Source organism: Telopea speciosissima, chromosome 3, assembly GCF_018873765.1.
Source record: "Telopea speciosissima isolate NSW1024214 ecotype Mountain lineage chromosome 3, Tspe_v1, whole genome shotgun sequence".
Lineage (NCBI taxonomy): Eukaryota > Viridiplantae > Streptophyta > Magnoliopsida > Proteales > Proteaceae > Telopea > Telopea speciosissima.
The window spans coordinates 19092038-19113709 of record NC_057918.1 but is presented as its reverse complement, the minus strand read 5'-3'; the positions used below and the strand labels follow the sequence as shown (position 1 = coordinate 19113709).

At 40.5% G+C, this 21672-nt stretch overlaps 1 protein-coding gene across 3 annotated transcripts in view; it reads left to right on the top strand.

Moving 5' to 3' along the window:
• Positions 1–21672, top strand: part of LOC122654623 (regulator of nonsense transcripts UPF3-like) — a 40138-nt gene that overhangs the window by 15800 nt on the left and 2666 nt on the right. For 2 of the 3 annotated variants that reach the window (XM_043848794.1, XM_043848793.1), the window contains exons 7-11: positions 261–408; positions 9591–9691; positions 9942–10632; positions 10737–10858; positions 10970–11024. In XM_043848794.1, the coding sequence (XP_043704729.1) occupies positions 261–408; positions 9591–9691; positions 9942–10632; positions 10737–10858; positions 10970–11008 (1101 nt within the window). In that variant the 3' untranslated portion in view covers positions 11009–11024. Of the gene's footprint in view, positions 1–260; positions 409–9590; positions 9692–9941; positions 10633–10736; positions 10859–10969; positions 11025–12105; positions 12296–21672 lie in introns of those variants that run through there. The other variant, XM_043848795.1, reaches the window with a different exon arrangement.

Sequence of the window (21672 nt, the reverse complement as noted above, 5' to 3'; positions counted from 1 at the left end):
TTAGTAAAACATTTGAGGCAAATTACTGATAAATTTTATGTCGCATGCTTTTTGCATCACTCACATTTGTCAGTGTGCCTTACTATCCTTGATGTTGGTAGATGCTTTCAGTTCTTTCTTGTGCCCTCCCCCACCCATGCTCTGGTTTTATTGATTTTGTTAACTTCCATTTGTGTTTTACTGAATTACACTTGCATGATTTAGTTACAAGATGATGTGGTAAGGTTGTTTCTTGCTCATCTATCCAGTCTTCTTTGAAGTATGTTTTAAGGGAGAGTGCAAAGAGCAGTAGTGGGAAGGACAAGTCCAAGTATATATTAGTGCCAAGGAGAGAAGATCAACAGCTTGCAGAGAAATCTGCTTCTGCAGCTACTGCAACTGGAACTGAAGTCTTGGAAGATGAAAGTGGTATGAGCTGGGAAACTGAATCTTGAGTTATTCAGTGAAAATCATATCATTTCTTTGTTATCACATTATGGGGAGTTGGGGAAGATTCGTTTTTGAATTCCATTATATGATTGTGGGGTGGTCTGCATGTAATGCTTTTTCCGTCTCTTGGTTATTGGTTTTCATTTGTTTGTAGTTGAAGGTTTCTAATAGATTCATATCACTTTTGATGCTGTTTCATTGGACTTTTCCACTCAATTATCCCATTTATTTTCCATCTTGTGCTTCGTTTTTGTTTTTATATTTTCACTACTTGAATAAATAAGAATTAGAGAAGAAAAGAGAAGATTTAAGAGAGTGTAATGGCTTGTCAGAGTGATAGAGGCCTTCATTTATTTATATTGAAAAACAGAGGATTACATATAAGCTATGCTAGCTAGGGCTGACTCATGGGCTTTATATAGCATACAGATACAATGAACCTTGACTGGTTACATAGAGAACCTTATCTTCAACTCTCCCCCTCAAGTTGGTGCATAGATGTCTCACATGCCCTACTTGGAAACAATAGGATGGAAGGACTTAACAGATAAGCCTTTAGTGAAAACATCATCCACTTGGTTCTCAGTGGTAACAAATGGGGTGCATATTAGACCCTCCTCAATTTTCTCCTTGATGAAGTGCCGATCAATCTCAACATGTTTGGTTCTGTCATGTTGAATTGGATTATGAGCTATACTAATCGCAGCTTTATTGTCACAGTAGAGCCTCATAGGTCCCTCAAGTGCTATCCTTAGATCACTAAGAAGCATCTGTAGCCAAATGAGTTCACATACTCCTTGTGCCATTGCCATGTATTCAACTTCGACACTGGATCTGGAAACTACAAATCGGTTCTTGCTTCGCCATGTACCCAGAATTCCTCCAAGAAAGGTACAGTAACTTGAAGTGGAGTGACGGTCATCAATGGAGCTAGCCCAGTCAACATCGGTAAATGATTCCAACTTTAGACTTCCATTGTTTGAAAACAAGATACCTTTTCTTGGAGCTGGCTTTAAATATTGTAGAGTCGTATATACTACCTCAAGGTGAACGGTCTTCGGATCATGCAAGAAACGGCTAACAACACCTACAACATATCCAACATGGTGTGAGAGATAGATGAGCCTCCCTACAAGACGCTGATATCTCTCTTTATCTGCAACTTGTGCTGCTAAGTTGATGGTTGACTTCAATGGGAGGTTCAATAGGCTTGCAACCAAGCATCTCTGTTTCTTCAAGAAGATCTAGGACGTACTTCCTTTGGGAAATGAAGATCCATTTTCTGGATCGGGCTACTTCAATCCCTAGGAAGTATTTGAGTTGTCCTAAGTCCTTGGTCTCAAATTCAGCTGCCAATTGAGTCCTTAAAAGTGAGATTTCTACCTCATCATCATCGATGATTACTATATCATCCACATAAACAATAAGAGCTCTGACCTTGCCATCCTTGTGTTTGACAAACAAGGTATGGTTAACATGGCTCTGTTTGAAACTAAACTTCTGCATAGCCTTTCTGAAACCTCCTAAACCAGGCACGAGGTGACTTTTCAGGCCATAGAGTGATTTCCTGATAAGTGATAACAGAGCTTGAATGGAATATATTTTTGCCATTGAGGCAAAAGTATCCTGGTAATCAATGCCATAGGTCTGAGTGAATCCCTTAGCAACTAATCTTGCCTTATATTGTGCAATGGTCCCTTCTGCATTTTGTTTTACAATGAACACCCACTTGCACCCAACTGATTTCCTTCCTCCAGAACAAGTAACAAGCTCCCCAAATATCATTTTTCTTCAAGGCCCGCATTTCCTCTATTATGTTAGTCTTCCATTTTGGGTCTTAGATAGCTTGTTTCCAGCCACATGGGATAGACACATAGGATAACGAGGAAACAAAAGCCCTATAGGTGGGAGACAAGGATTCATAGGAAACAAAATTAGAGATGGGGTGTTGGGTGCTGGATCTAACTCCCTTTCTAATAGCAATAGGAAGATCATTAGATGGAAAAGAAGAACTGTTACCTGTTGTGTGCTCAGGAGCTAGTTTAGGAGGCACAAAAGGACATGGTAAGGTTGGGACAACTTTCTCTTGGCGTCGAGAATAAGTAATGAGTTCTTTTCTACCAATTAGAGTGTTTTCCTGAATATTCTCCCCTTGAAGAGGAACAATATCAATGGCAAAAGGATTTGGGGCACTTTCACTGGATGCATCTCTTCCTCAAGATTGTTCTCCCCCGAAGAGATGTCTGATAGAAAGGTTCATCCTCATGAAAGGTAACATCCATCGTGACAAAGAGCTTAAGAGAAGGAGGGTGATAGCACCGATGCCCCTTTTGGGACATGGAGTACCTAAAAAAATATACTGGAAGGCCCAAGGGTCCAACTTAGAACGAGTTGGAGAGGCGTTGTGGACAAAGCAGACACAATCAAAAACCCGAGGATGAAGGTGAGAGGCAAGGGCAGGGTCAAGAAGCTGACATACTGGTCTTTTGAAGTCAAGAACAGTGGAAGGATCCCGGTTGATGAGGTAGGCAGCGGTAAGAACTACGTCACCCCAATAAAACTTTGGAACATGGGTGGTGAACGTGATAGACCGGGCAACTTCGAAGATGTACCGATTTTTCCGTTCAGGAATACCATTTTGCTCAGGAGTCCGAACACAAGAAATTTGTGAAAGAATGCCATGGTCGTCAAGATACTTGAGGACATGACCATCAATATACTCGGTCCCATTATCACTTCGCAAGGCTTGAACTTAGGCATTAAACTGTGTTCGCACCATAATATGGAAGGATTGGAAATAATAAAAGGCTTCGGATTTTGTTTGAAGGACATAAACTCAAGTTAAACGAGTGTAATTATTAATAAAAGTAATTTAAAGTCCGAAGGAGATAAACTCAAGTTAAACAAGTGCAATTATTAATAAAAGTAATAAACCATTGGTATCCACCCGGTGCTACAGTACGAGAAGGGCCCCACAAGTTGGAATGAATACTAGCAAAAAGAATACTATTATTATCACTAGGTGAATAAGAAGAACATTTATGTTAGCGAGTTCACACACATGACACATCATAAGTAAATGTTGTTGAGGACAATGCTTTATTAAAGAAGGAAGCATATGATTCAAAATAGGAAAAGAAGGATGCCCCAGATGGCAGTGCCATTGATGTAACTGGTGAAGGTGACTATCAGTTTGAAGAGAGTGCAGAGACTGGAGGAAATGCAGCAGGAATTTATGGATCCAGGTAATAGAGTCTATCTCTCACCCTATCATATCCAATCATCATAGTTGTTAAGGCGCCTAGGCGAACCAAGGCGATGGAAAGGACTAAAAAGGCAAGGCGACACCAACAAGGCGACAAGGCATCGCCTAGGCGACACCAAAAGTCAAGGCGAGAGAAAGGCGTCGCCTAGACGACACCTAGGCCATGCCTTGACAACTATGCCAATCATTGTCCCGTCACCAGATCCTAAAAAGCACAATGAGTGGAATAAAAGTGAAAACAGTTAAGATCAACTGTAAGGCGATAAATTGAGAGTAAATTTGCACATAGGTTAGGGACATGGAGGAAAAACGATAAAGCGATGGTGGGAGAACATGGGATACTGCCTTTACCAGAAATAGCAAAAAGAGAACCATCAGTAACTTGGACCTTGTCCTTACCTGAACATGGGATATAGGTATCAAACATGTCCGAGGAACTAGTCATGTAGTCAGAGGCTCCGGAATCCAAGAACCAAGAAGGGCTAGATTGGGGTGAGGTAAGAATATAACTGACTAGGTTAGATGAGAAGCTGAGGTGGAAGATGCCGTGGGAGGAGCAGCAGTACCCATCTGTGCCATCATACGCTGGAGAGCCAATAACTGATCCGAAGAGAACGACGAAGGAGTAGGAGACACTGTAGAGGAACCATTAGTAGTATCAGCCAAATGAACTTGAGAGCATGTGGCACCTTGTTTTCCACTAAGTCCTCCTCCTTTAGGATGGCCATGAAGCTTCCAACAAGTTTTCTTAGTGTGACGTGGGCGGCCATAGTAGTCATACTTAGCCGGCTCTTTACCAGGAGCAGCTGGTTTAGGCATATCTGGCTAAGGAGTAGAAGCAAGGGTTGGTCTAGCAGAAGCAATGGTAGGCATCATAATTGAATGGCGACGTTCCTCATGTTGAACCAGATTGTAAGCTTTAGTAGTGTGGGGAACTTGTCACGGCTGAGAACTCTGGGTTCAACCCTGTGAGAAAGTCATGCACTCATTCCATTTCTTGCTCCATCTGAAAGGTACTAGCATCAGTAGTACAAGACATGGAAACAGGGTGGTAGAAGTCCTACTGTTGCCATAGATTGTTAAGAGCGGAGTAGTAGGCGGGGAGTGATAACTCCTTTTGAGTGGTCTCTCGAACTAGTCGATGCAGTTCATAAATCTGAGCATATGTTATTGGACTGTACAGGTGTGTTTGATGGCATCCTACAATTCTCTTGCCGAGTTCAACAGAACAAAAGTTGGGCTAATAGTTTGTTCCATAGAATTTAATGAAAATGACATGACAAGAGCGTCATTTGCCAGCCAAGCATTAGTAGCTACAGTCTCAGACGGTTTGGGATTATCACCATTCAAGTATTGCAAAAGATTATTGCCACGAATAGTGAGCATGCTGGCTTGGGACCAAGTGAGACAGTTGGTCCCATTCAACTTAGATAAGGTTATCGCCATGTGTTCCAAGATGACCCACCATACTACCCTCAACTCCCCCTGTAGAGGTAGCAGAACTTTCAGCCACGAATAGTGAGCATGCAGGCCCGGGACCAAGTGAGATAGTTGGTCCCATTCAACTTAGTAGGTCTTATCTGGAGAATAGGGTTATGGCCATGGGTTCCAAGACGACCCACCATACTACCCTCAATTCCCCCTGTAGAGGTAGCAGAACTTTCAGCCATGTGTAGAGATGAAATAAAAAAATAAAGAAGACCAACAAATCACTCACTGAATGTATAGGGATGATCAAATAGGGCTGTAAACGGATCGGATGGTGCTATATCCGCATCCGCATCCGATTAGCTATCGGACAGATTCGGATAGTGCTAAACGGATACGGACACGGATACGGATCGGATATTTTATCCATTTACATGTAAATATAGCTTTTCGGATAGCTATAGCCTATCCATATCCACATCCGTTTAGCTTTCGGACGGATTCGGATAGTGCTAAACGGATACGGACACGGATACGGAAACGGATTTTGGCTATTCATTTACACCCCTATGATCAATCCAACTATCAATGAGTGTGACAGCAGCATATATATCCAAGAGCAACTGGGCAGCAAGGTATGGAAGCATCAACAGGATAGTAGAGGCCATTGGTGGGTCTGGCAGCAACTGAAAGAAGCCTGATTTGCCTTGGTGATCGATGGAGACAAAGGGCAGAAGACCTAAGGCATCAATGGCGATGGGCAGGGGGCCAAATAGGTCGGCAACACTGGGCTGGAGGCCCTAAGAGATAGAGGGCTGAAGCCCTAGGAAACAATGGCGGATGGGCAGAAAGCCCTTGATGGCAATGAGGAGGAGGGTGGGAGGCCCTTGTGAGTGGCGACAATGGGGGCGGAAGCCCTTGTTAGCGATGGTAAGCGGGGCGGAAGCCCTTGAGATGACGTGAAAAAGGGGGTGGGAGCCCCTGGTGATCAAGGACGTGAGACCCTGGTGGCGGCGGTATTGACAGGCCTGATGGCTATGCCGGTGGTGTTAGTGGTCAGCGGTTATGGTGAAGGTGGCACGACTTAAGTGACCATGCTCAGTCTTGGGAGGACGAAATCCTCTGTTATGGAGAGCTGACCTTCACAAAAGAAACGAAAAATTCCCATAAAAGCATTGGGCTCTGATACCAAGATGAATTAGAGAAGAAGAGAGAGAGAAGAATTGAGAGAGTGTAATGGCTTGTCGGAGTGACAAAGGCCTTCATTTATTTATAGTGAAAATTGAGGATTACAAATATGGTATGCTAGCTAGGGCCGACTCATAGGCCTTATCTAGCATACAGATTCAATGAACCTGGATGGGTTACATAGAGAACCTCATCTTCAACAAATAACTTTTCACTTTGCTGATAATTCCTTCTTAAGATGATCACTTATGCAAGATTCTATCTTCTTGCGGGGAATTGGGAACCTCTTCTTTGATGATATGTTGGGTCGGAAGAATTGGAAGGATAGAATAAAAAAAGAATGTATACATGGGAGATTAGGGGTAACACCATTAGGCAAAAAGATGAGTTTAACTCAACCATGATTCTCATGTGATTGAAGTTGAACACATTGATGGGTCAAGGGGAAGGTGAAATTGGTGCAGGCCGAAGTGATGAGAAAAGAAATGAGTATTTGTTGTAGGATGTAACTCAACTCAGTCTTATCCCAACTAAATGGGGTCGGCTACTTGGATCCCCCTTTTTTCCTATTAGCTCTATTCAAGGCCATACTTGGCTTTTTTAGATCCTTCAACCTGAATCAATTTACCCCTCTAGATTGGAGCATTCAAAGGCTTCCATTGCACATGTCCATGTCATCTCAAACGACTTTCTCGCAACTTATCATGTAATTGAGCTTCTCTTAAATTAGCTCTAATTTGTTCATTCCTTATTTTATCTTTTTTTAGTTTCACCACTCATCTATCTCAACATCTTAATTTCAGCTACACTAAGTAATGTGGAAGTCAGTTCAAGTAAGAACCACTCTATAGTAGGATTGATGATAGGATTAGAAGAAGATGGTTAGAAAGACAGGGTTGGACTTTCTCAGTCCTCGGTCTCTCACCCACAGGTGTCTCAGTTGCTGAACAGGGGATTTTCTCCCATAACCGATTACAAGCAATGGCCTCAAAGTTTAATTCAATATTTCATTGTCAATCTCTTACAAAGGCTGCCTATTTATTGACTCAGGCTAGCTTACGAAATAGAAAGTAAAAAATAGTAACTAATGAAAATAGTAACTATTTGGAATTAGAAACTAATTGGAAATTGAAACTGCTAAAGGCTATATAATCCATCCTTCTAAACGTGTATGGACAACCAAATTAGAAACTAATAAAATTAGAAACTACTAAGCTGCAGTTGAGGTTGACTGGTCAAAGGTCAGTTGCTGGGAATTTCGGGCAGCTCTTTTTGGCTCTTCTATAAACTCTGCTGGTCTGGCTCAACCTGATCCAATCCTGGCCCAATAAACTTGGTTCGATGGGGGCTGACACTGTTCACGTGAACAGTGTTTTGGTCTTTTCTTCTTCATGTTTTGATCTACATCACTAAGTTTGTTTATATGTTGTTTCTTCACTGCTCAACATTCAGCTCCATATATCATTGCTGGTCATATAACTGTCCTATAAAATTTTCTTTTGTGTTTTAAAGGAATACATCGATCACATGACACTCTAGAAGCACCCCTTCACTTCATCCACCCTATTCTAGTTCTTTGTGCTACGTCATCTTCTATTCTCCTTCTTTATTTATGATTGAACCTAGGTACCAAAAATTTTCATTTTGCGGTATCTCCCTAGCATTAATTTTCACCATCTCACTTTCAATCATATTGTTACTAAAGTTACACACGATATACTCTTTTTTGTTCTACTTATTTTTAAAGCCTTTTGATTCCAAGGTTGATTTCCATAATTCCAACTTTGCATTTATCCCTGTTTTTATTTCATCCACTAACACAATCATCAATAAAAAGCATACATCAAGGGATCTGATCTTGAATGTCTCTAGTCAGCTCGTCTATGATTAGTGCAAAACAAATATGGACTTAAAAGTAAAAAAAATAATATAGGCTTGAAGTTGATGCTTGATGTGATCCAATTGTAATTGGGAAATCACTACCCTGCCCCTCCACAGTTCTTACACTATTCACTACACCATTATACATATCTCTAACTATGTCCACGTATTGACTTGAAATACTTACTCTTCTCTAATACTTTCCATATTAACTCTATAGCGTTTGTTGTAAGATGAAAAACCTTTAATCTTAACAAGCGAGATTTAAGAAAACTGGAAAGTAATTAGTAGTTGCCATATCTTCTTTTATGCAGAAATGGCTTGGATATAAGGAACGCACGATTCATGCTGCAAAATTTTTTGATAGGTGGAATTACCTCTTTGAATTTTTTTTTATAGGTAAAAGATTTAAAAAATTCTTTAACCAATACTTCGAAATATGTTCGTTTTCCTTCATCCTTCTATAATAGATCAAGGTGTGCTGGAAATCATTGGGGCACGAATCAGCTCTTTATCCTTGTTACAGAAAGAATCTAAGAAATTGACTAGCTGATTTGCTTTCCTCCTGAGAAATGGAAGAAAGAAAGAAAGAATGCTTAATTAAGCTCACATCTGATCAGACATACAGTAGGAACCTGGCCTTATTATTAATCATATCCACCACAATTAATAGTCTTCATGATTCCAATTGCTAAATGTACTAAAAAAAAAGTTTTTTATGTTCTTGTCTCACTGAAACTGTCTTAATTAAAGATGTCAGTGGTCTTAACTTGATGAAGGTTTTGAGTATGTTTGATTTGTTCGAATGGTATTATTATGTGATAAAACCACATTTTCCTTCTGTTCATGTGGTATCACCTTTGGATTTAGTTCATCGCCCAACTGCAATATTTTTTATGGTTTTGACTGAAAAGCTGTAATTAATACGTAGGTTCAGTTGATTTTGAATTAAGTACTGGTGGAAGTTGAACCCTTTCAACTGAAATGTCCTAAATTCTGACTGAAAAAATTGAAATGTCCATCAGCTTGGGGGGTATTTCTAAAGAGACAGTTGATAGAGGAAAAGATATGGTATTTGAAAAATGATTTAAATTTTCTTTCTTTATTTTTTTTTTTTAGTAAATTCTTCGACTTAATTTTCTTTTGAATGTAGTATGCATGTTTGCTATGCCTATGTGCACTTGAAATGTGTATTACTGGTTAGTAGACTGTTGTGGTTCTTAAAGGACTGTTTTATGTTACGTTTCATGCACATTTGCTTGCATTGATTGGAGTTGGAGTAAAGTATTTTCTGACTCTGGAGAAGTGGTTAATTAGTGTAGGTTGGTACATTCTTTTTTCACTCCTGCAGTGGGTGATTATTTCTGTGTATGTACACATTTATATACTGGAACTGCAGGTCCTGTGAATGAGGGACCTGGACCAGGAGTGGGTGCTGTTGCTGATACTAGGAAGAAAAAGGTCATCCTCCTGAAAGGGAAAGAGCGGGAAATTTCTCAGGTAAGTTCTCTTCTTTATCTTTTTTCCTTTTACCCTCTGTAGATTCATTCCTTTTCAGATTTGGGCTGAATTTTTTGTTCTATTTCATGAGTAACTGTTCTGTTCAGCACTATCTGGGAGCACATCTCTTGGTAATTGCTCATGTTTTGATGCCTTGTATAGGCATCAGTGACGGGGGTGAGGGTTATCACATCCCCACAATGTAACATCTCAAATAAGAAACTCACCAAGGTCAATTATTTTCAAACAGAGTCTAAGGCGTGAGGCTAGTGGAAGGATGATCAAAAGCATTCTTTCAAACAAAGAACCACGTCAGATTCAATTATCAGCAACAGGCCAGTCTGACCAGCAAATCCCGACCTTGAATTTAGAAAAGGACAAACGACCACCTCGGCCCCTGAACATTCGTTCGGTTTTGAAGGATCACATTTCTAGTATTTCACAGACCTCATGTAGTTCTGATTGCTATACAAAGAAGGCACTTGATGGGAATGATGTGCATGGGTTTGGTTCTGTCAATGAGAAGCAAGAAAAGCGTACCAGAAATAAGGATAGACCTGATCGTGGAATTTGGGCGCCTCTTCGTCGTTCAGATGGATCACATGCAAGTGATGAATACCTGTCATCACCCTCTTCTCTGTGTACACAGTTACTGTCAGATTCTTTTGATGACATGACCATTACTCAAAATGCGGGGGTTCGTAAAATTGGGGATGATGTTGAGGACTCGGAATCTAGTCATAAATCAGCATTCTCTGCTGGGAAACATCGTAATCACGATGTATCTCTTCACAGTTCCCGAGTAGAACATGGTGGTAATTCATCTGCCTATGATATCGCAGTAAGTCACGGAGAAGTGAAAATTGATATTACTTATGCGGGCAGATCTGAAGTTAAAACCCTTGGGAGTGGACGAAACAACTTTTCTTCTGTAGAGAATGGTTAGCTTTTGCTGTCCAGACCTAAGCTGATTATATTTCTTAAATGCAGAGTCTTTTTTTGTGTCTGTTTTTCAATTTGCAACTCATCTCTGCACTTTCTTCAGGATCCCACAGGCATGCTGGTCGCCGTGGACCTGGACATGGGGGAAAGGATGTTGATTCCTCTATGCATCTAACTGAGGGAAAGCCCTCCAAAAAAGGTGTTTCTGGCTATGGTTCCCATGAGGTACGCATACGCAGTGATGATTTTGTATTTATGAAAAATCTGTACTCATGCATCATTCTGGTAATTCAACTTTTTTGTTAACTAATTCAAGTCTGTCTTAATTTATTTCAGAAGCAAGTATGGGTTCAGAAGTCAGGTTCAGGTTCGTAGTTTTATTCTTAATTGGGTAAGTCCCTATTGCATGTTTATTTTTATTTTCCTTAATGAAGTAGAGGGTTTAAATTATTACAAATGGTTCAGCACAACTCTTTCATGTAGTTTTTTCTTAATTTGGCAAGTCCCTATTGCATGTTTATTTTATTTTCCTTAATGAAGTAGAGGGTTTAAATTATTACAAATGGTTCAGCACGACTCTTTCATGTTTGACCTGATGCATAGAAGTTATTATATTTAATTATTCATTTTATTTGTGTGCAGTACATTTGATGTCCTGTTGATAAACTGCTCCAAAATACTTCATTTCTGAATACCTGAAATGGTTTTTTAATAATGTCCTAATCAGGATCATGTTTTTCCAGTGGGTTGAAATGAATACATGAGTTCAGTGTTCAGAATTCTGATCATCCTAGGAATAGCTGATCAGGCATACCTGCATTTATCTATGCACTATTGCTGGTGAGATATGAGCTTATTCAGTTCTCCTTTTTGGGTGCCCTTCGAGGTTAGCCACCATAAATCCGCGTTAGTGATAGTGATGGTAATTCCTTAAAATAGTAGTTTGCAATTTTATAAAAAGAAAGTGCTACTATCACAGATTTCATTTGTTTTGTTTCCTACACATTTGATCTTGTTCTTGGGTGCATCTCACCTTGTCAATTTTGTGTTCCTTGCTGCTTCTGATAATTGTGGACCTCCAAAAGTTTTCAGCGGATATTGTTGGTTCTGAGCTGATGCAATCTCGGGTTCCGAAACCCTTAAATTTGGTTTGCTATTTGCCCACAGGTGTCAAATAACTAATTGGATGAATAGTGGCAGTTTTGTAAATATTCAGAACAGTTCAGTACATATTTTGGACAAGAAACAGAATCAAGGACATAAAAGTAATCAAATGTAAGAAGGATAAAATGATTTGAAAACAATAGGTGTATATAGGAAACAACTTCAGGATAGAAAGGGTTCTGATATAAATCAGTATGTGGTGAAACATAAAAGAAATCAGAATAAGAGGAGTTTTAAACAAATGCTTAGAGGTTTGACCTTAGCTGTAATTGAGAAGAATTGATCTTCTTCTTCCTTACGTTAAATAGGTCTTACAGTAAACCAACATCCATACCGATTGAGAGAACTCTCTCATGCAAGTTCCAATTGATCTGAAAATTTAGGAGGGAATCTCTAACTCACAAACCTCATGATTCCACCCTTCAATGGATCCAATAATCAACTAAATAAATCAAGCAAACTCACTGAAATCTGTAGGGTGGTTAGAACAGAACCAGGCAAGGAAGATCAATCCCTAATTAGTTGGCTGCAGGCTGCAGCTATCACCAGATGAGTATGGTAGAAGAACGGAAACAGGAAAGGGAATAAGGAAGAGGTAATAAAGAGTACCTGAAAGGGGAGCTTTCATATCACAGGGAAGGAGAAAGATGAGAACAAGTGCAGCTCCAGAGCCGTGAAAGGTAAACCAAACTCAAATTTCAGTCAATCATCAATCTCCCCATATTTTGATGTGTTCAGTACTTCAGTTACTGTTAAGAGAGAGGAATATCCCTCTCGGGATTAGCATCAGCATTTTGGCGCTAATACCAAGAGATATTCTCTCTCCTATTTACTTTATGCTTTTTGTTTTCCCCTTTTTACCCTTGTAAATCTCTAACCCTATTAGTAAAGATATTGCAGCCCTCTCTCATTCATTGAGTGAGCTGCTCTTGGCTCTCAAACTCTCATCTCTTCTCCTCCTTTTCTCTTCTTCTTCCTTCTCTATTTTCTGCTACTTGATTTACATGGTATCAGAGATGTTCGATTACTGGATACAAGCTTAAGCTTCTTCACCTGGTTTTCCATAGCTTCCTTCATCCCCACGAAATAAGAAGGTGCAGTTGTAATCAACTTCTTTTGGGCTCTCGACTCAGTTTCTGAAGCAGGGGGTGCTTTCACCCCATTTTTAGTGTGGTTAAGGACTGTTTTTATGATGGATTGATGACATCTTGTTCAGGTTTGATGTTCTCTTTCCCTTTTTGGCTGATTTCTGAAGCATAGTACTCGATTCTATGCTCTGTTTCTGTTGGTGCTTGTGGGACTCGATTTTTGCTGCTCTTTTACACTCTGAGAGTGGTTTGCATTCAATATTAAAGGAAGAATATTCTTAGATTCATTCCTATGGCTGCCTGGTTCTCGGTTGGGCTGATTAAGCTTTATGTTTATGGATATCTGTCTATTTGATTGAGATTATTATTCTGCTATTTGGATCTGTCTTGTGGTGTTATTGGTTGAAGCATCTTGGACTATTTTTTGGAGATTATTTTTCTGCTGTTTGGATCTGTTTTGGTGGTTTATTGGCTGCAGCATATTGGCCTTTATTAGAGTGCTTTGACCTACTTTGCTACTGTTTTTGGCCTTTGTTAAGTGATATTTCTGGTTTCTTTTTATATTGATCGGAATGGGAGAAACCCCAAAAGATGCCACTCCTAAATTAATGACTGAGGTTGTATCCTCCTCATCCACATATCTTACATCTAAGAGGTTGGAAGGGAGTCACAACTTCCAACAGTGGCAGAAGATTGTGTCCTTAGTTTTGACTGGAAGGGGGGACAAAAATCACTTGACCGGGGTGAAGCCTGCAGGTACTGATGACTCTTCATGGGAAATTACTGATGCTCAAATTTTGGGACAAATGCTGAATTCCATGGACAGCCATGTTGTTGATTTAGTCACCCATATCAACACCGTCAAGGAACTGTGGGACTACTTGGCTGTGTTGTATTCTGGACACAACAACCTTTTGAGGATTTATGAGTTATCTCAGGAATTTTATCGGGTTGATAGGAAGGGTAATCCACTTACCCAATACTTTGCTGATTTCAAGCGTATGTATGAGGAGTTGAATGCACTGCTGCCCATTACTTGTGATGTGACACATATGCAGAACCAGCGGGAACAGTTAGCTGTTATGAGCTTTTTGGGTAGCTTGGGACCCGAATTTGATTCAGTTCGCTATCAATTCCTTGGTGGTGACAAGGTTCCATCTCTTACAGACACATTTTCTAGGGTTCTTCGTGTGTCACGAGACACTACCTGAGACTCGAGTACTATTGATAGTACTGCCCTTGTGAGCAGTAGCCGTGCAGGGGGACGTGGTCCTCCTAAGCCCACCTCTGTTGTTTCTTCTTCTGCTCATTCTTCAGGCTTGCCCGATAAATCTGAGAAGAGTGGCTCTACAAGAATGGTGTGTCACCACTGTGGTAGACCTGGGCATATCCAGCGGTTTTGTTGGAAGTTACATGGTAAACCATCTCAACCCAAGACAGCCAACACTGCTAGTGTTGACCCCGCTGCCTCGTTTGTACCTACGGAGGAGCTCCGGGTCTCTTTGACCATGACAGAGGAGTATGCTCGGTACAGTCAGGGAAAGGCCTCTCAGGAGGCTTCCTCCACTGCTACTTTTGTCCAGACAGGTAATGCCACTACGTGCTTCTCCACCTCTAGGCCCTGGATTATTGATTCTGGGGCATCTGATCATATGTCTGGGATGTCAGGTATCTTTTCCTCTTTACATAACTCCTCTTCGACTGTTACCTTTGCTGCTACAGTTAAGGGTACCGGTACTGTTCAACCCACTCCTACCATTTCTTTATTTTCAGTTCTATATTTTCCTCTGTTCCCATTTAACCTTTTGTTTGTTAGCCAACTAACTAAGGCTTATAATTGTTCTGTAACCTTTTTCCCTGATGGTTGTATCTTTCAGGATCTCCAGACGAAGAAGACGATTGGTAGAGGTAGGGTATCAGAGGGGCTATATCTTCTTGAGGACATGGCTTCTGTTGCTTGTTTGAGTACTTCATCCCCTCACCAGATACAATGTCGGCTGAGACATCCTTCTTTACAGAGTTTGCAGAAACTTTATTCTAGTTTTCGTTCTCTTTCAGTTTTAGATTGTGAATCTTGTCAGTTTGGAAAGCTCCACCGTGTGAGCTATCCTCCTAGAGTCAATCAATGGGCCACTGCCCCTTTTTCTTTGGTTCATTCTGATGTATGGGGTCCTTGTCCTGTAACATCCACTCTTGGATTTAAGTATTTTGTTACTTTTGTTGATGACTATTCTCGTGTTACCTGGTTATATTTAATGAGAAGTCGATCTGAATTGTTTTCTATCTTTTCCACTTTTGTTGCTGAAATAAGAAATCAGTTTGGTTATTATATTAAGATTTTGCGTAGTGACAATGCCCGCGAATATTTTTCTGCTCCCTTTAATGTTTTCATGACCACTCATGGCATTATTCATCAGTCTTCTTGTACTGACACACCTCAACAAAATGGTGTGGCAGAATGGAAGAATCGCCATTTAATGGAGGTTACTCGGTCCCTTCTCTTTGAAATGAAGGTGACCAAACCCTTTTGGGCGGATACTGTTTTGACTGCATGTTTTCTCATCAATCGAATGCCCTCTTCTTTGTTGAAAGGGGGCATTCCTCATTCCTTGCTCTTTCCTTCTGACTCTTTGTTTCCTTTGCCTCCACGGGTCTTTGGGTGTGTTTGTTTTATTCGGGATCACACCCCTGGGTTGTCCAAGCTGGACCCTAAATCTCTTAAGTGCATTTTTGTTGGCTACTCCCGTCTTCAGAAGGGGTATCAGTGTTATTCTCCAACTCTTCGGAAATATTTTATTACCGTTGATGTCTCTTTCTTTGAGTCTCAGCCGTATTCCACCACATCAGTTACTTCATCTGATTTGGATGAGGATATTCCCATTTATATTATTCATACTCCTGTGCCGGTACCTCCTCCACTTGCTACTGTCCCTACACAAGTTCGGCCTGAAATTCACAAGGTTTATGGCTGTCGTTAAAGAGAAGAAGCCGCTGCCCCTCTTGTTCCTCTCCCTGCTGCCACGTCTTTACCGTCTTGAGGTCTTATACTGGTTCCTCCACTTTCCGATTTGGACCTTCCCATTGCTCAGCGCAAAGGTAAGCGTCGCTGTGTTCGCCATCCTCTTTCTGCTCATGTTTCCTATTCTGGTTTGTCTACTTCTTTTAGCACTTGTTTATCTACTGTTGCATCTCATCCTGTTCCTAGGACCACTGCAGAGGCATTGTCTAGTTCTGGCTGGAGGAAAGCTATGGAGGAGGAATTGCAGGCTTTGGAACATAACCACACCTGGGATCTTGTTCCATTGCCTCCTGGGAAGTCTGCTATCGGTTGTCGATGGATGTATGTTGTTAAGGTTAATGTAGATGGCTCTCTTGCTTGCCTTAAAGCCCGCCTGGTGGCTAAAGGCTATGCTCAGATTTATGGGGTGGATTATTCTGACACCTTTTCTCTTGTTGCTAAGCACACTTCTGTTCGGGTTTTGATCTCTCTTGCGGCCACTCATAGGTGGCTTTTACACCAGCTTGATGTTAAGAATGTGTTCCTTCATGGAGATCTCTAAGAGGAGGTTTATATGGAGCAACCTCCCGGGTTTGTTGCTCAGGGGGAGTGTGGCATGGTTTGTAAGTTGAAGAAGTCCTTGTACGGCCTGAAACAGTCTCCCAGGGCATGGTTTGGTCGGTTCACTGAAGTGGTTCTTGAGTTTGGTCTATCTCGATGTAACAATGACCATTCCCTTTTTTATCGTCGGACCACCACAGGCTGAATTTTCCTTGTTGTGTATGTGGATGATATTGTCATTACTGGAGATGACTTTGAAGGCATTAAGAGTTTGAAGTCTCACTTACAACAGAGGTTTCAAACTAAGGATTTGGGAAAATTAAATTATTTTTTGGGTGTTGAAGTGGCTCAGTCAAGGAAAGGTATATCTCTCTCGCAGCGGAAGTACACTCTTGATCTACTTACAGAGACTGGGATGTTAGGGTGTAGACCTCTTGATAACCCGATGGATCTTAATGTCAAACTTGTTGCTGATGAGGGAGATGTCCTTGTAGACCCAGAGAAGTATAGAAGACTTGTTGGAAAGCTCAACTATTTGACTTTCACCAGACCCGACATTGCCTTTCCGGTGAGTGTTGTAAGTCAGTTCTTGTCATCTCCTCGCACTTCTCATTGGGATGTTGTTATCGAATTTTGAGATATCTTAAGAAGGCTCCGGGACGAGGATTAGTCTATGCTGATCATGGACATGGGAGAGTAGAAGGTTTTTCAGATGCAGATTGGGCTGGGTCACCTATTGATAGGAGATCAACTACAGGTTACTGTGTGTTTGTGGGAGGTAATCTTATCTCCTGGAAGAATAAGAAACAAAGTGTAGTGGCTCGATCAAGTGCGGAGTCCGAATATCGAGCCATGGCACATGCAACCTCTGAACTTGTTTGGTTGAAAATGTTATTGATGGAGCTTGGGTTTTGAGGATTCTTCACCAATGCAACTATGGTGTGATAACCAAGCAGCAATACACATTGCTTCCAACCCATTGTTCCATGAAAGAACCAAACATATTGAGGTAGATTGTCACTTTGTTCGAGAAAAACTGCAGCAAGGAGTAATCTCTACGAAGCATATCAAGACAGGAGAGCAACTTGCAGATCTTTTTACTAAGTCTTTAGGAAGTGGGAGGGTTGATTATATATGTAACAAGCTGGGCATGATTGATGTATATGTTCCAGCTTGAGGGGGAGTGTTAAGAGAGAGGAATATCCCTCTCGGGATTAGCATCAGCATTCTGGCGCTAATACCGAGAGATATTCTCTCTCCTATTTACTTTATGCTTTTTGTTTTCCCCGTTTTACCCTTGTAAATCTCTAACCCTATTAGTATACCCTTGTAAATCTCTAACCCTATTAGTAAAGATATTGCAGCCGTCTCTCATTCATTGAGTGAGCTGCTCTTGGCTCTCAAACTCTCATCTCTTCTCCTCCTTTTCTCCTCTTCTTCCTTCTCTATTTTCTGCTACTTGATTTACAGTTACATATATAAGGGGTGTACCCAGTGCACGAATCTCCCGCCACTGCAGGGTCTGGGAAGGGGTCATAATGTACGCAACCTTACCCCCACTTCGCAGAGAGGCTGTTTCCTAGCTCGAACCCCAACCATTAGGTTGCAATGGAACAACCTTACCGTTGCACCGAGGTCCACCCACACTTTAGTTACTCATATAACGAGGAAAAAAAACAAAAAAAATTTCCTAACCAAATTCTTAAAGGATGGTAGAAGTTTGAAGCATAAATCCAATTCATGCCTATAGACTACTAACTAGAATAAACAAATACTAATTGACAAATTAACACCTAATCAATCCTATTGGACCAAGCAACTGCATAATGGGCCCATGGAACAAGAACTCGGCGAGATCTTGGTAATATCTCAGTACTTTGAAATACTGAGACGAGATGATAGGCGAGATAGGAAAACTGTATTGTCTCGACCGAGACTACCGAGATCTTGGTGGTGTCAGTCATCTCGGTTGGAAACTTTGGTATACAGATACCTATTTGGAAACTTTGGTAAACAGACACACACTTATACCAGAAACCAGGACAGTACACTTATTTATGCTAGAAACCAGGACAAACACTTATTTATGCCTAATATCATTTAAGTAAATGAATTCATTTACTTAAAATAAAATTCATAAATAAGCAAATACCCCCCTATTTGAATCCCATAAAAATAGGTAAAAATCAAATTCCAAAAGGATTAAAGTCAACCCCCCAGTTCAAGAACAAAACTCGATTTTCGGCGGTAGGTGCAATTTTCAATTTTTAAATGCTGGGGTTTTTCTCAAATCTAAAAATTCCATAAATCTTAACATGGTAAACAATGCTAAAAACCAAAAGTGCGGTAAAATATTCATTTGTTTTGGTATGTAAAAAAATATTTTCATTTTAGAGCGATTTTGACTTCGGGCACACCAAATAAGGTTTGACCAAAACATAACTGACATAGCTTTCCAACAAATCCAAGATTGCTTAAATCTGATCTATATTGGATAGGAGTGCTATGTGATCGACGTATTCTTTTAAAGCTTAGAGGGAAATTTTATAGAACTACCATACAACCGGCTATAATGTATGGAGCGGAATGTTGGGCAGTTAAGAAGCAGTATACAGAGAAACTAAGTGTAGCAGATGTGATGATGTTGAGATGGATGTGTGGCAAAACTTGGAAGGATAAAGTAAGGAATGACCATATTAGAGCTCACACCGATACATGATAAGCTATGAGAGAGAGTCGCTTGAGATGGTATAGCCATATTTAACAGAGGCCTTGGGATGCTCTAGTTCGGATGAGTGATTTGATTCTGATCGAAGGAACTAAAAGAGTTAGGGGCAGGCCTAAATTAACCTTAAGTGAGGTGGTGTGGAAAGTCATGCATAGTTTAGGTTTCGTACCCTGTATGATTTCAAATATAACTGATTGGAGAGCAAGGATCCATGTTGCCGACCCCATTTAGTTGGGATAAGGCTATGTTGTTGTTGTTGTTGGCTGAGCTAGATGAGCCCTAAACTTAGAAATAGCAACTTGTTCAGAATTAGTTGCTATATAATTCTGATGGATCAAAATCTTCTGGTTTAGAGTACTTCTTGTTTATGGGAGTTACTCCTAAAAGTTTCAGCCTATTCTGATGGCTGAATGCTAAGATAGGAAGGTGACTCAGAATTAGAAAGTAAAAACCCAAAATAGCAACTTACAATCTCTGCAATACTCAGCCATTGGATTAGCTTCAAAGAACTATCGAAGGAGGGGCGTAGGATTATTGATCTCCTAAAGTCTGGACTGAGATTGATGGCCTGATCTGAAGTTGAAGGAGACTGAAAGAAACTACAGAAAGCACCAACACAGGAAGTCCACAGGGTGGTAATGAGTCTTCACATTCATCTTCTGTTGGAGAATTGATTACACCAGTCCCTTGATAAATCACCAACACAGGAAGTCCAAAGGGTAGTAATGAGTCTTCACATTCATCTTCTGTCGGAGAATCGATTAGAACAGTCCCTTGAATAATCAAACAGCAACAATAGGGATGCAGAACAGTATTTTGGTACCCTCAGTTGATGGTTATTGCAGGTTATTAAAATAGCAAGTAGGAAAAATGATGGATTGAGGAAGACGGAAGAAGAATAGGTCGGGATAGATGGTTGAGCCTCCCACTCTACCTAGGCCTCACCTTAAAGGTCTCTCCCCTCACATTTCATTCATTCAAATCGTTAGGAGCTGTTACAGCCCCTCGCCTTTATTAATTAAAACTGACTGTTACACAAATAGAAACTGAAATAGTAACTCCTCATAACAATTAAGTTGCTTGCAATAGAAACTGGAACTAAATAAAATCTATCTACTACCTACTTAAACAAGAATAGAAACTAATCTATATTATTTCCTAAATCTAGATACAACAAAATAAAACTGAATAAATCCTACAATAGAAACTAAAACCAATTAAAATCTTCTTGAAGGATTCACGCATGCGATATGGCTTCTTGACAGCATCTCTCTTCTAAGGCAAGCTGTCATGGGGCCCATAGAATATCTTTCAAATCTCTTCTGCAAATTCTTCTCCATGCAAGGCATATAAGGGCCCCACAAAATCTTTATAAACATCTCCTTCCCAGTTGCTGGTTGATTGCTACCTAGTGGCAGATTGTGGACCTCAATTATAACAGAATATGACCCAAATATATAACAGTATATAGTCCACAAACACTAGCTACTCTCCCATCGATCTACATCGGTGACATGCGCAAGATAGAGAGAATATGATCTGACCGGAGAACTGAGAAGAATAAGATGAGAAAAAAAAAAGGAGATATGTAACTAAGGATTAAGCACCTGAATCACTACCCTGGAATCATCACAGCTGCAAGGAACTGAATTACCACAGAACCCAAAAGGCAAATACCAGTGTTTCTGCATGTTTTCTAAACAGGGACTGCTGGCTTTAGATAATTAATTATTATCTTTTCCACGGTTGGACTCAGTTTTATTTTGAATTTTGGATCTCTTGAAGTGTTAGTCTTATAGGTCGGTTTGGTGTCGTTACAGAGCCCTACATTGTGTTACTGAGTCAAATATGTTTAGGAGATAGTCCCATGTGAGAGTCCTCCCATCTAACTTCTATTTTTTTTGGTTCAGTTGGGTTAAACTTGTCGAAGGGTTGGTGGATAAAGAAAATAATTCTTTGGAATATTTGTGAAATTGAGTTTTGGGGGACCTGTGGTGTTCCTTCTTTGGGTACAGTCAACCTGATTGCTGCTGTTTTGCTCCCATTGTTGCTACTACCATGTGCTGCTTCTGTTATTTTGATCTGCCAGGTTTCTTATTTCCTTTTTAACTTTTGGTGATTTCGGCTTGGATCTATTAAGCTTTAATTTGCTCTATTTTCTTGCATATCTGTTGCTAAGGCGACCCAAGGCGTTGGAGAGGGTCCAAAACCAAGGTGACACCAACTACGCAATCAAGGCGTTGGAGAGGATCCCGCCTAGTCGACCTAGGCGAAGCCTTGATAACTATGGTTGCTAATATATGATGATTCAGTTCGCGGGGGGGGGGGGGGGTTGTGAGGTTTGATATGATTTTCAATTGCTGCTGTGGGTTATCGATTCAGTTTCAAATTTAAAAATGAGATTTCAGTCCCTGTGGCACCGCATCATATTAAACTTTATTTGATTTATCAGCAATTTTGGGAGTTGAGTCTGTCACTATGGTAATTCTAGAAGTACCAG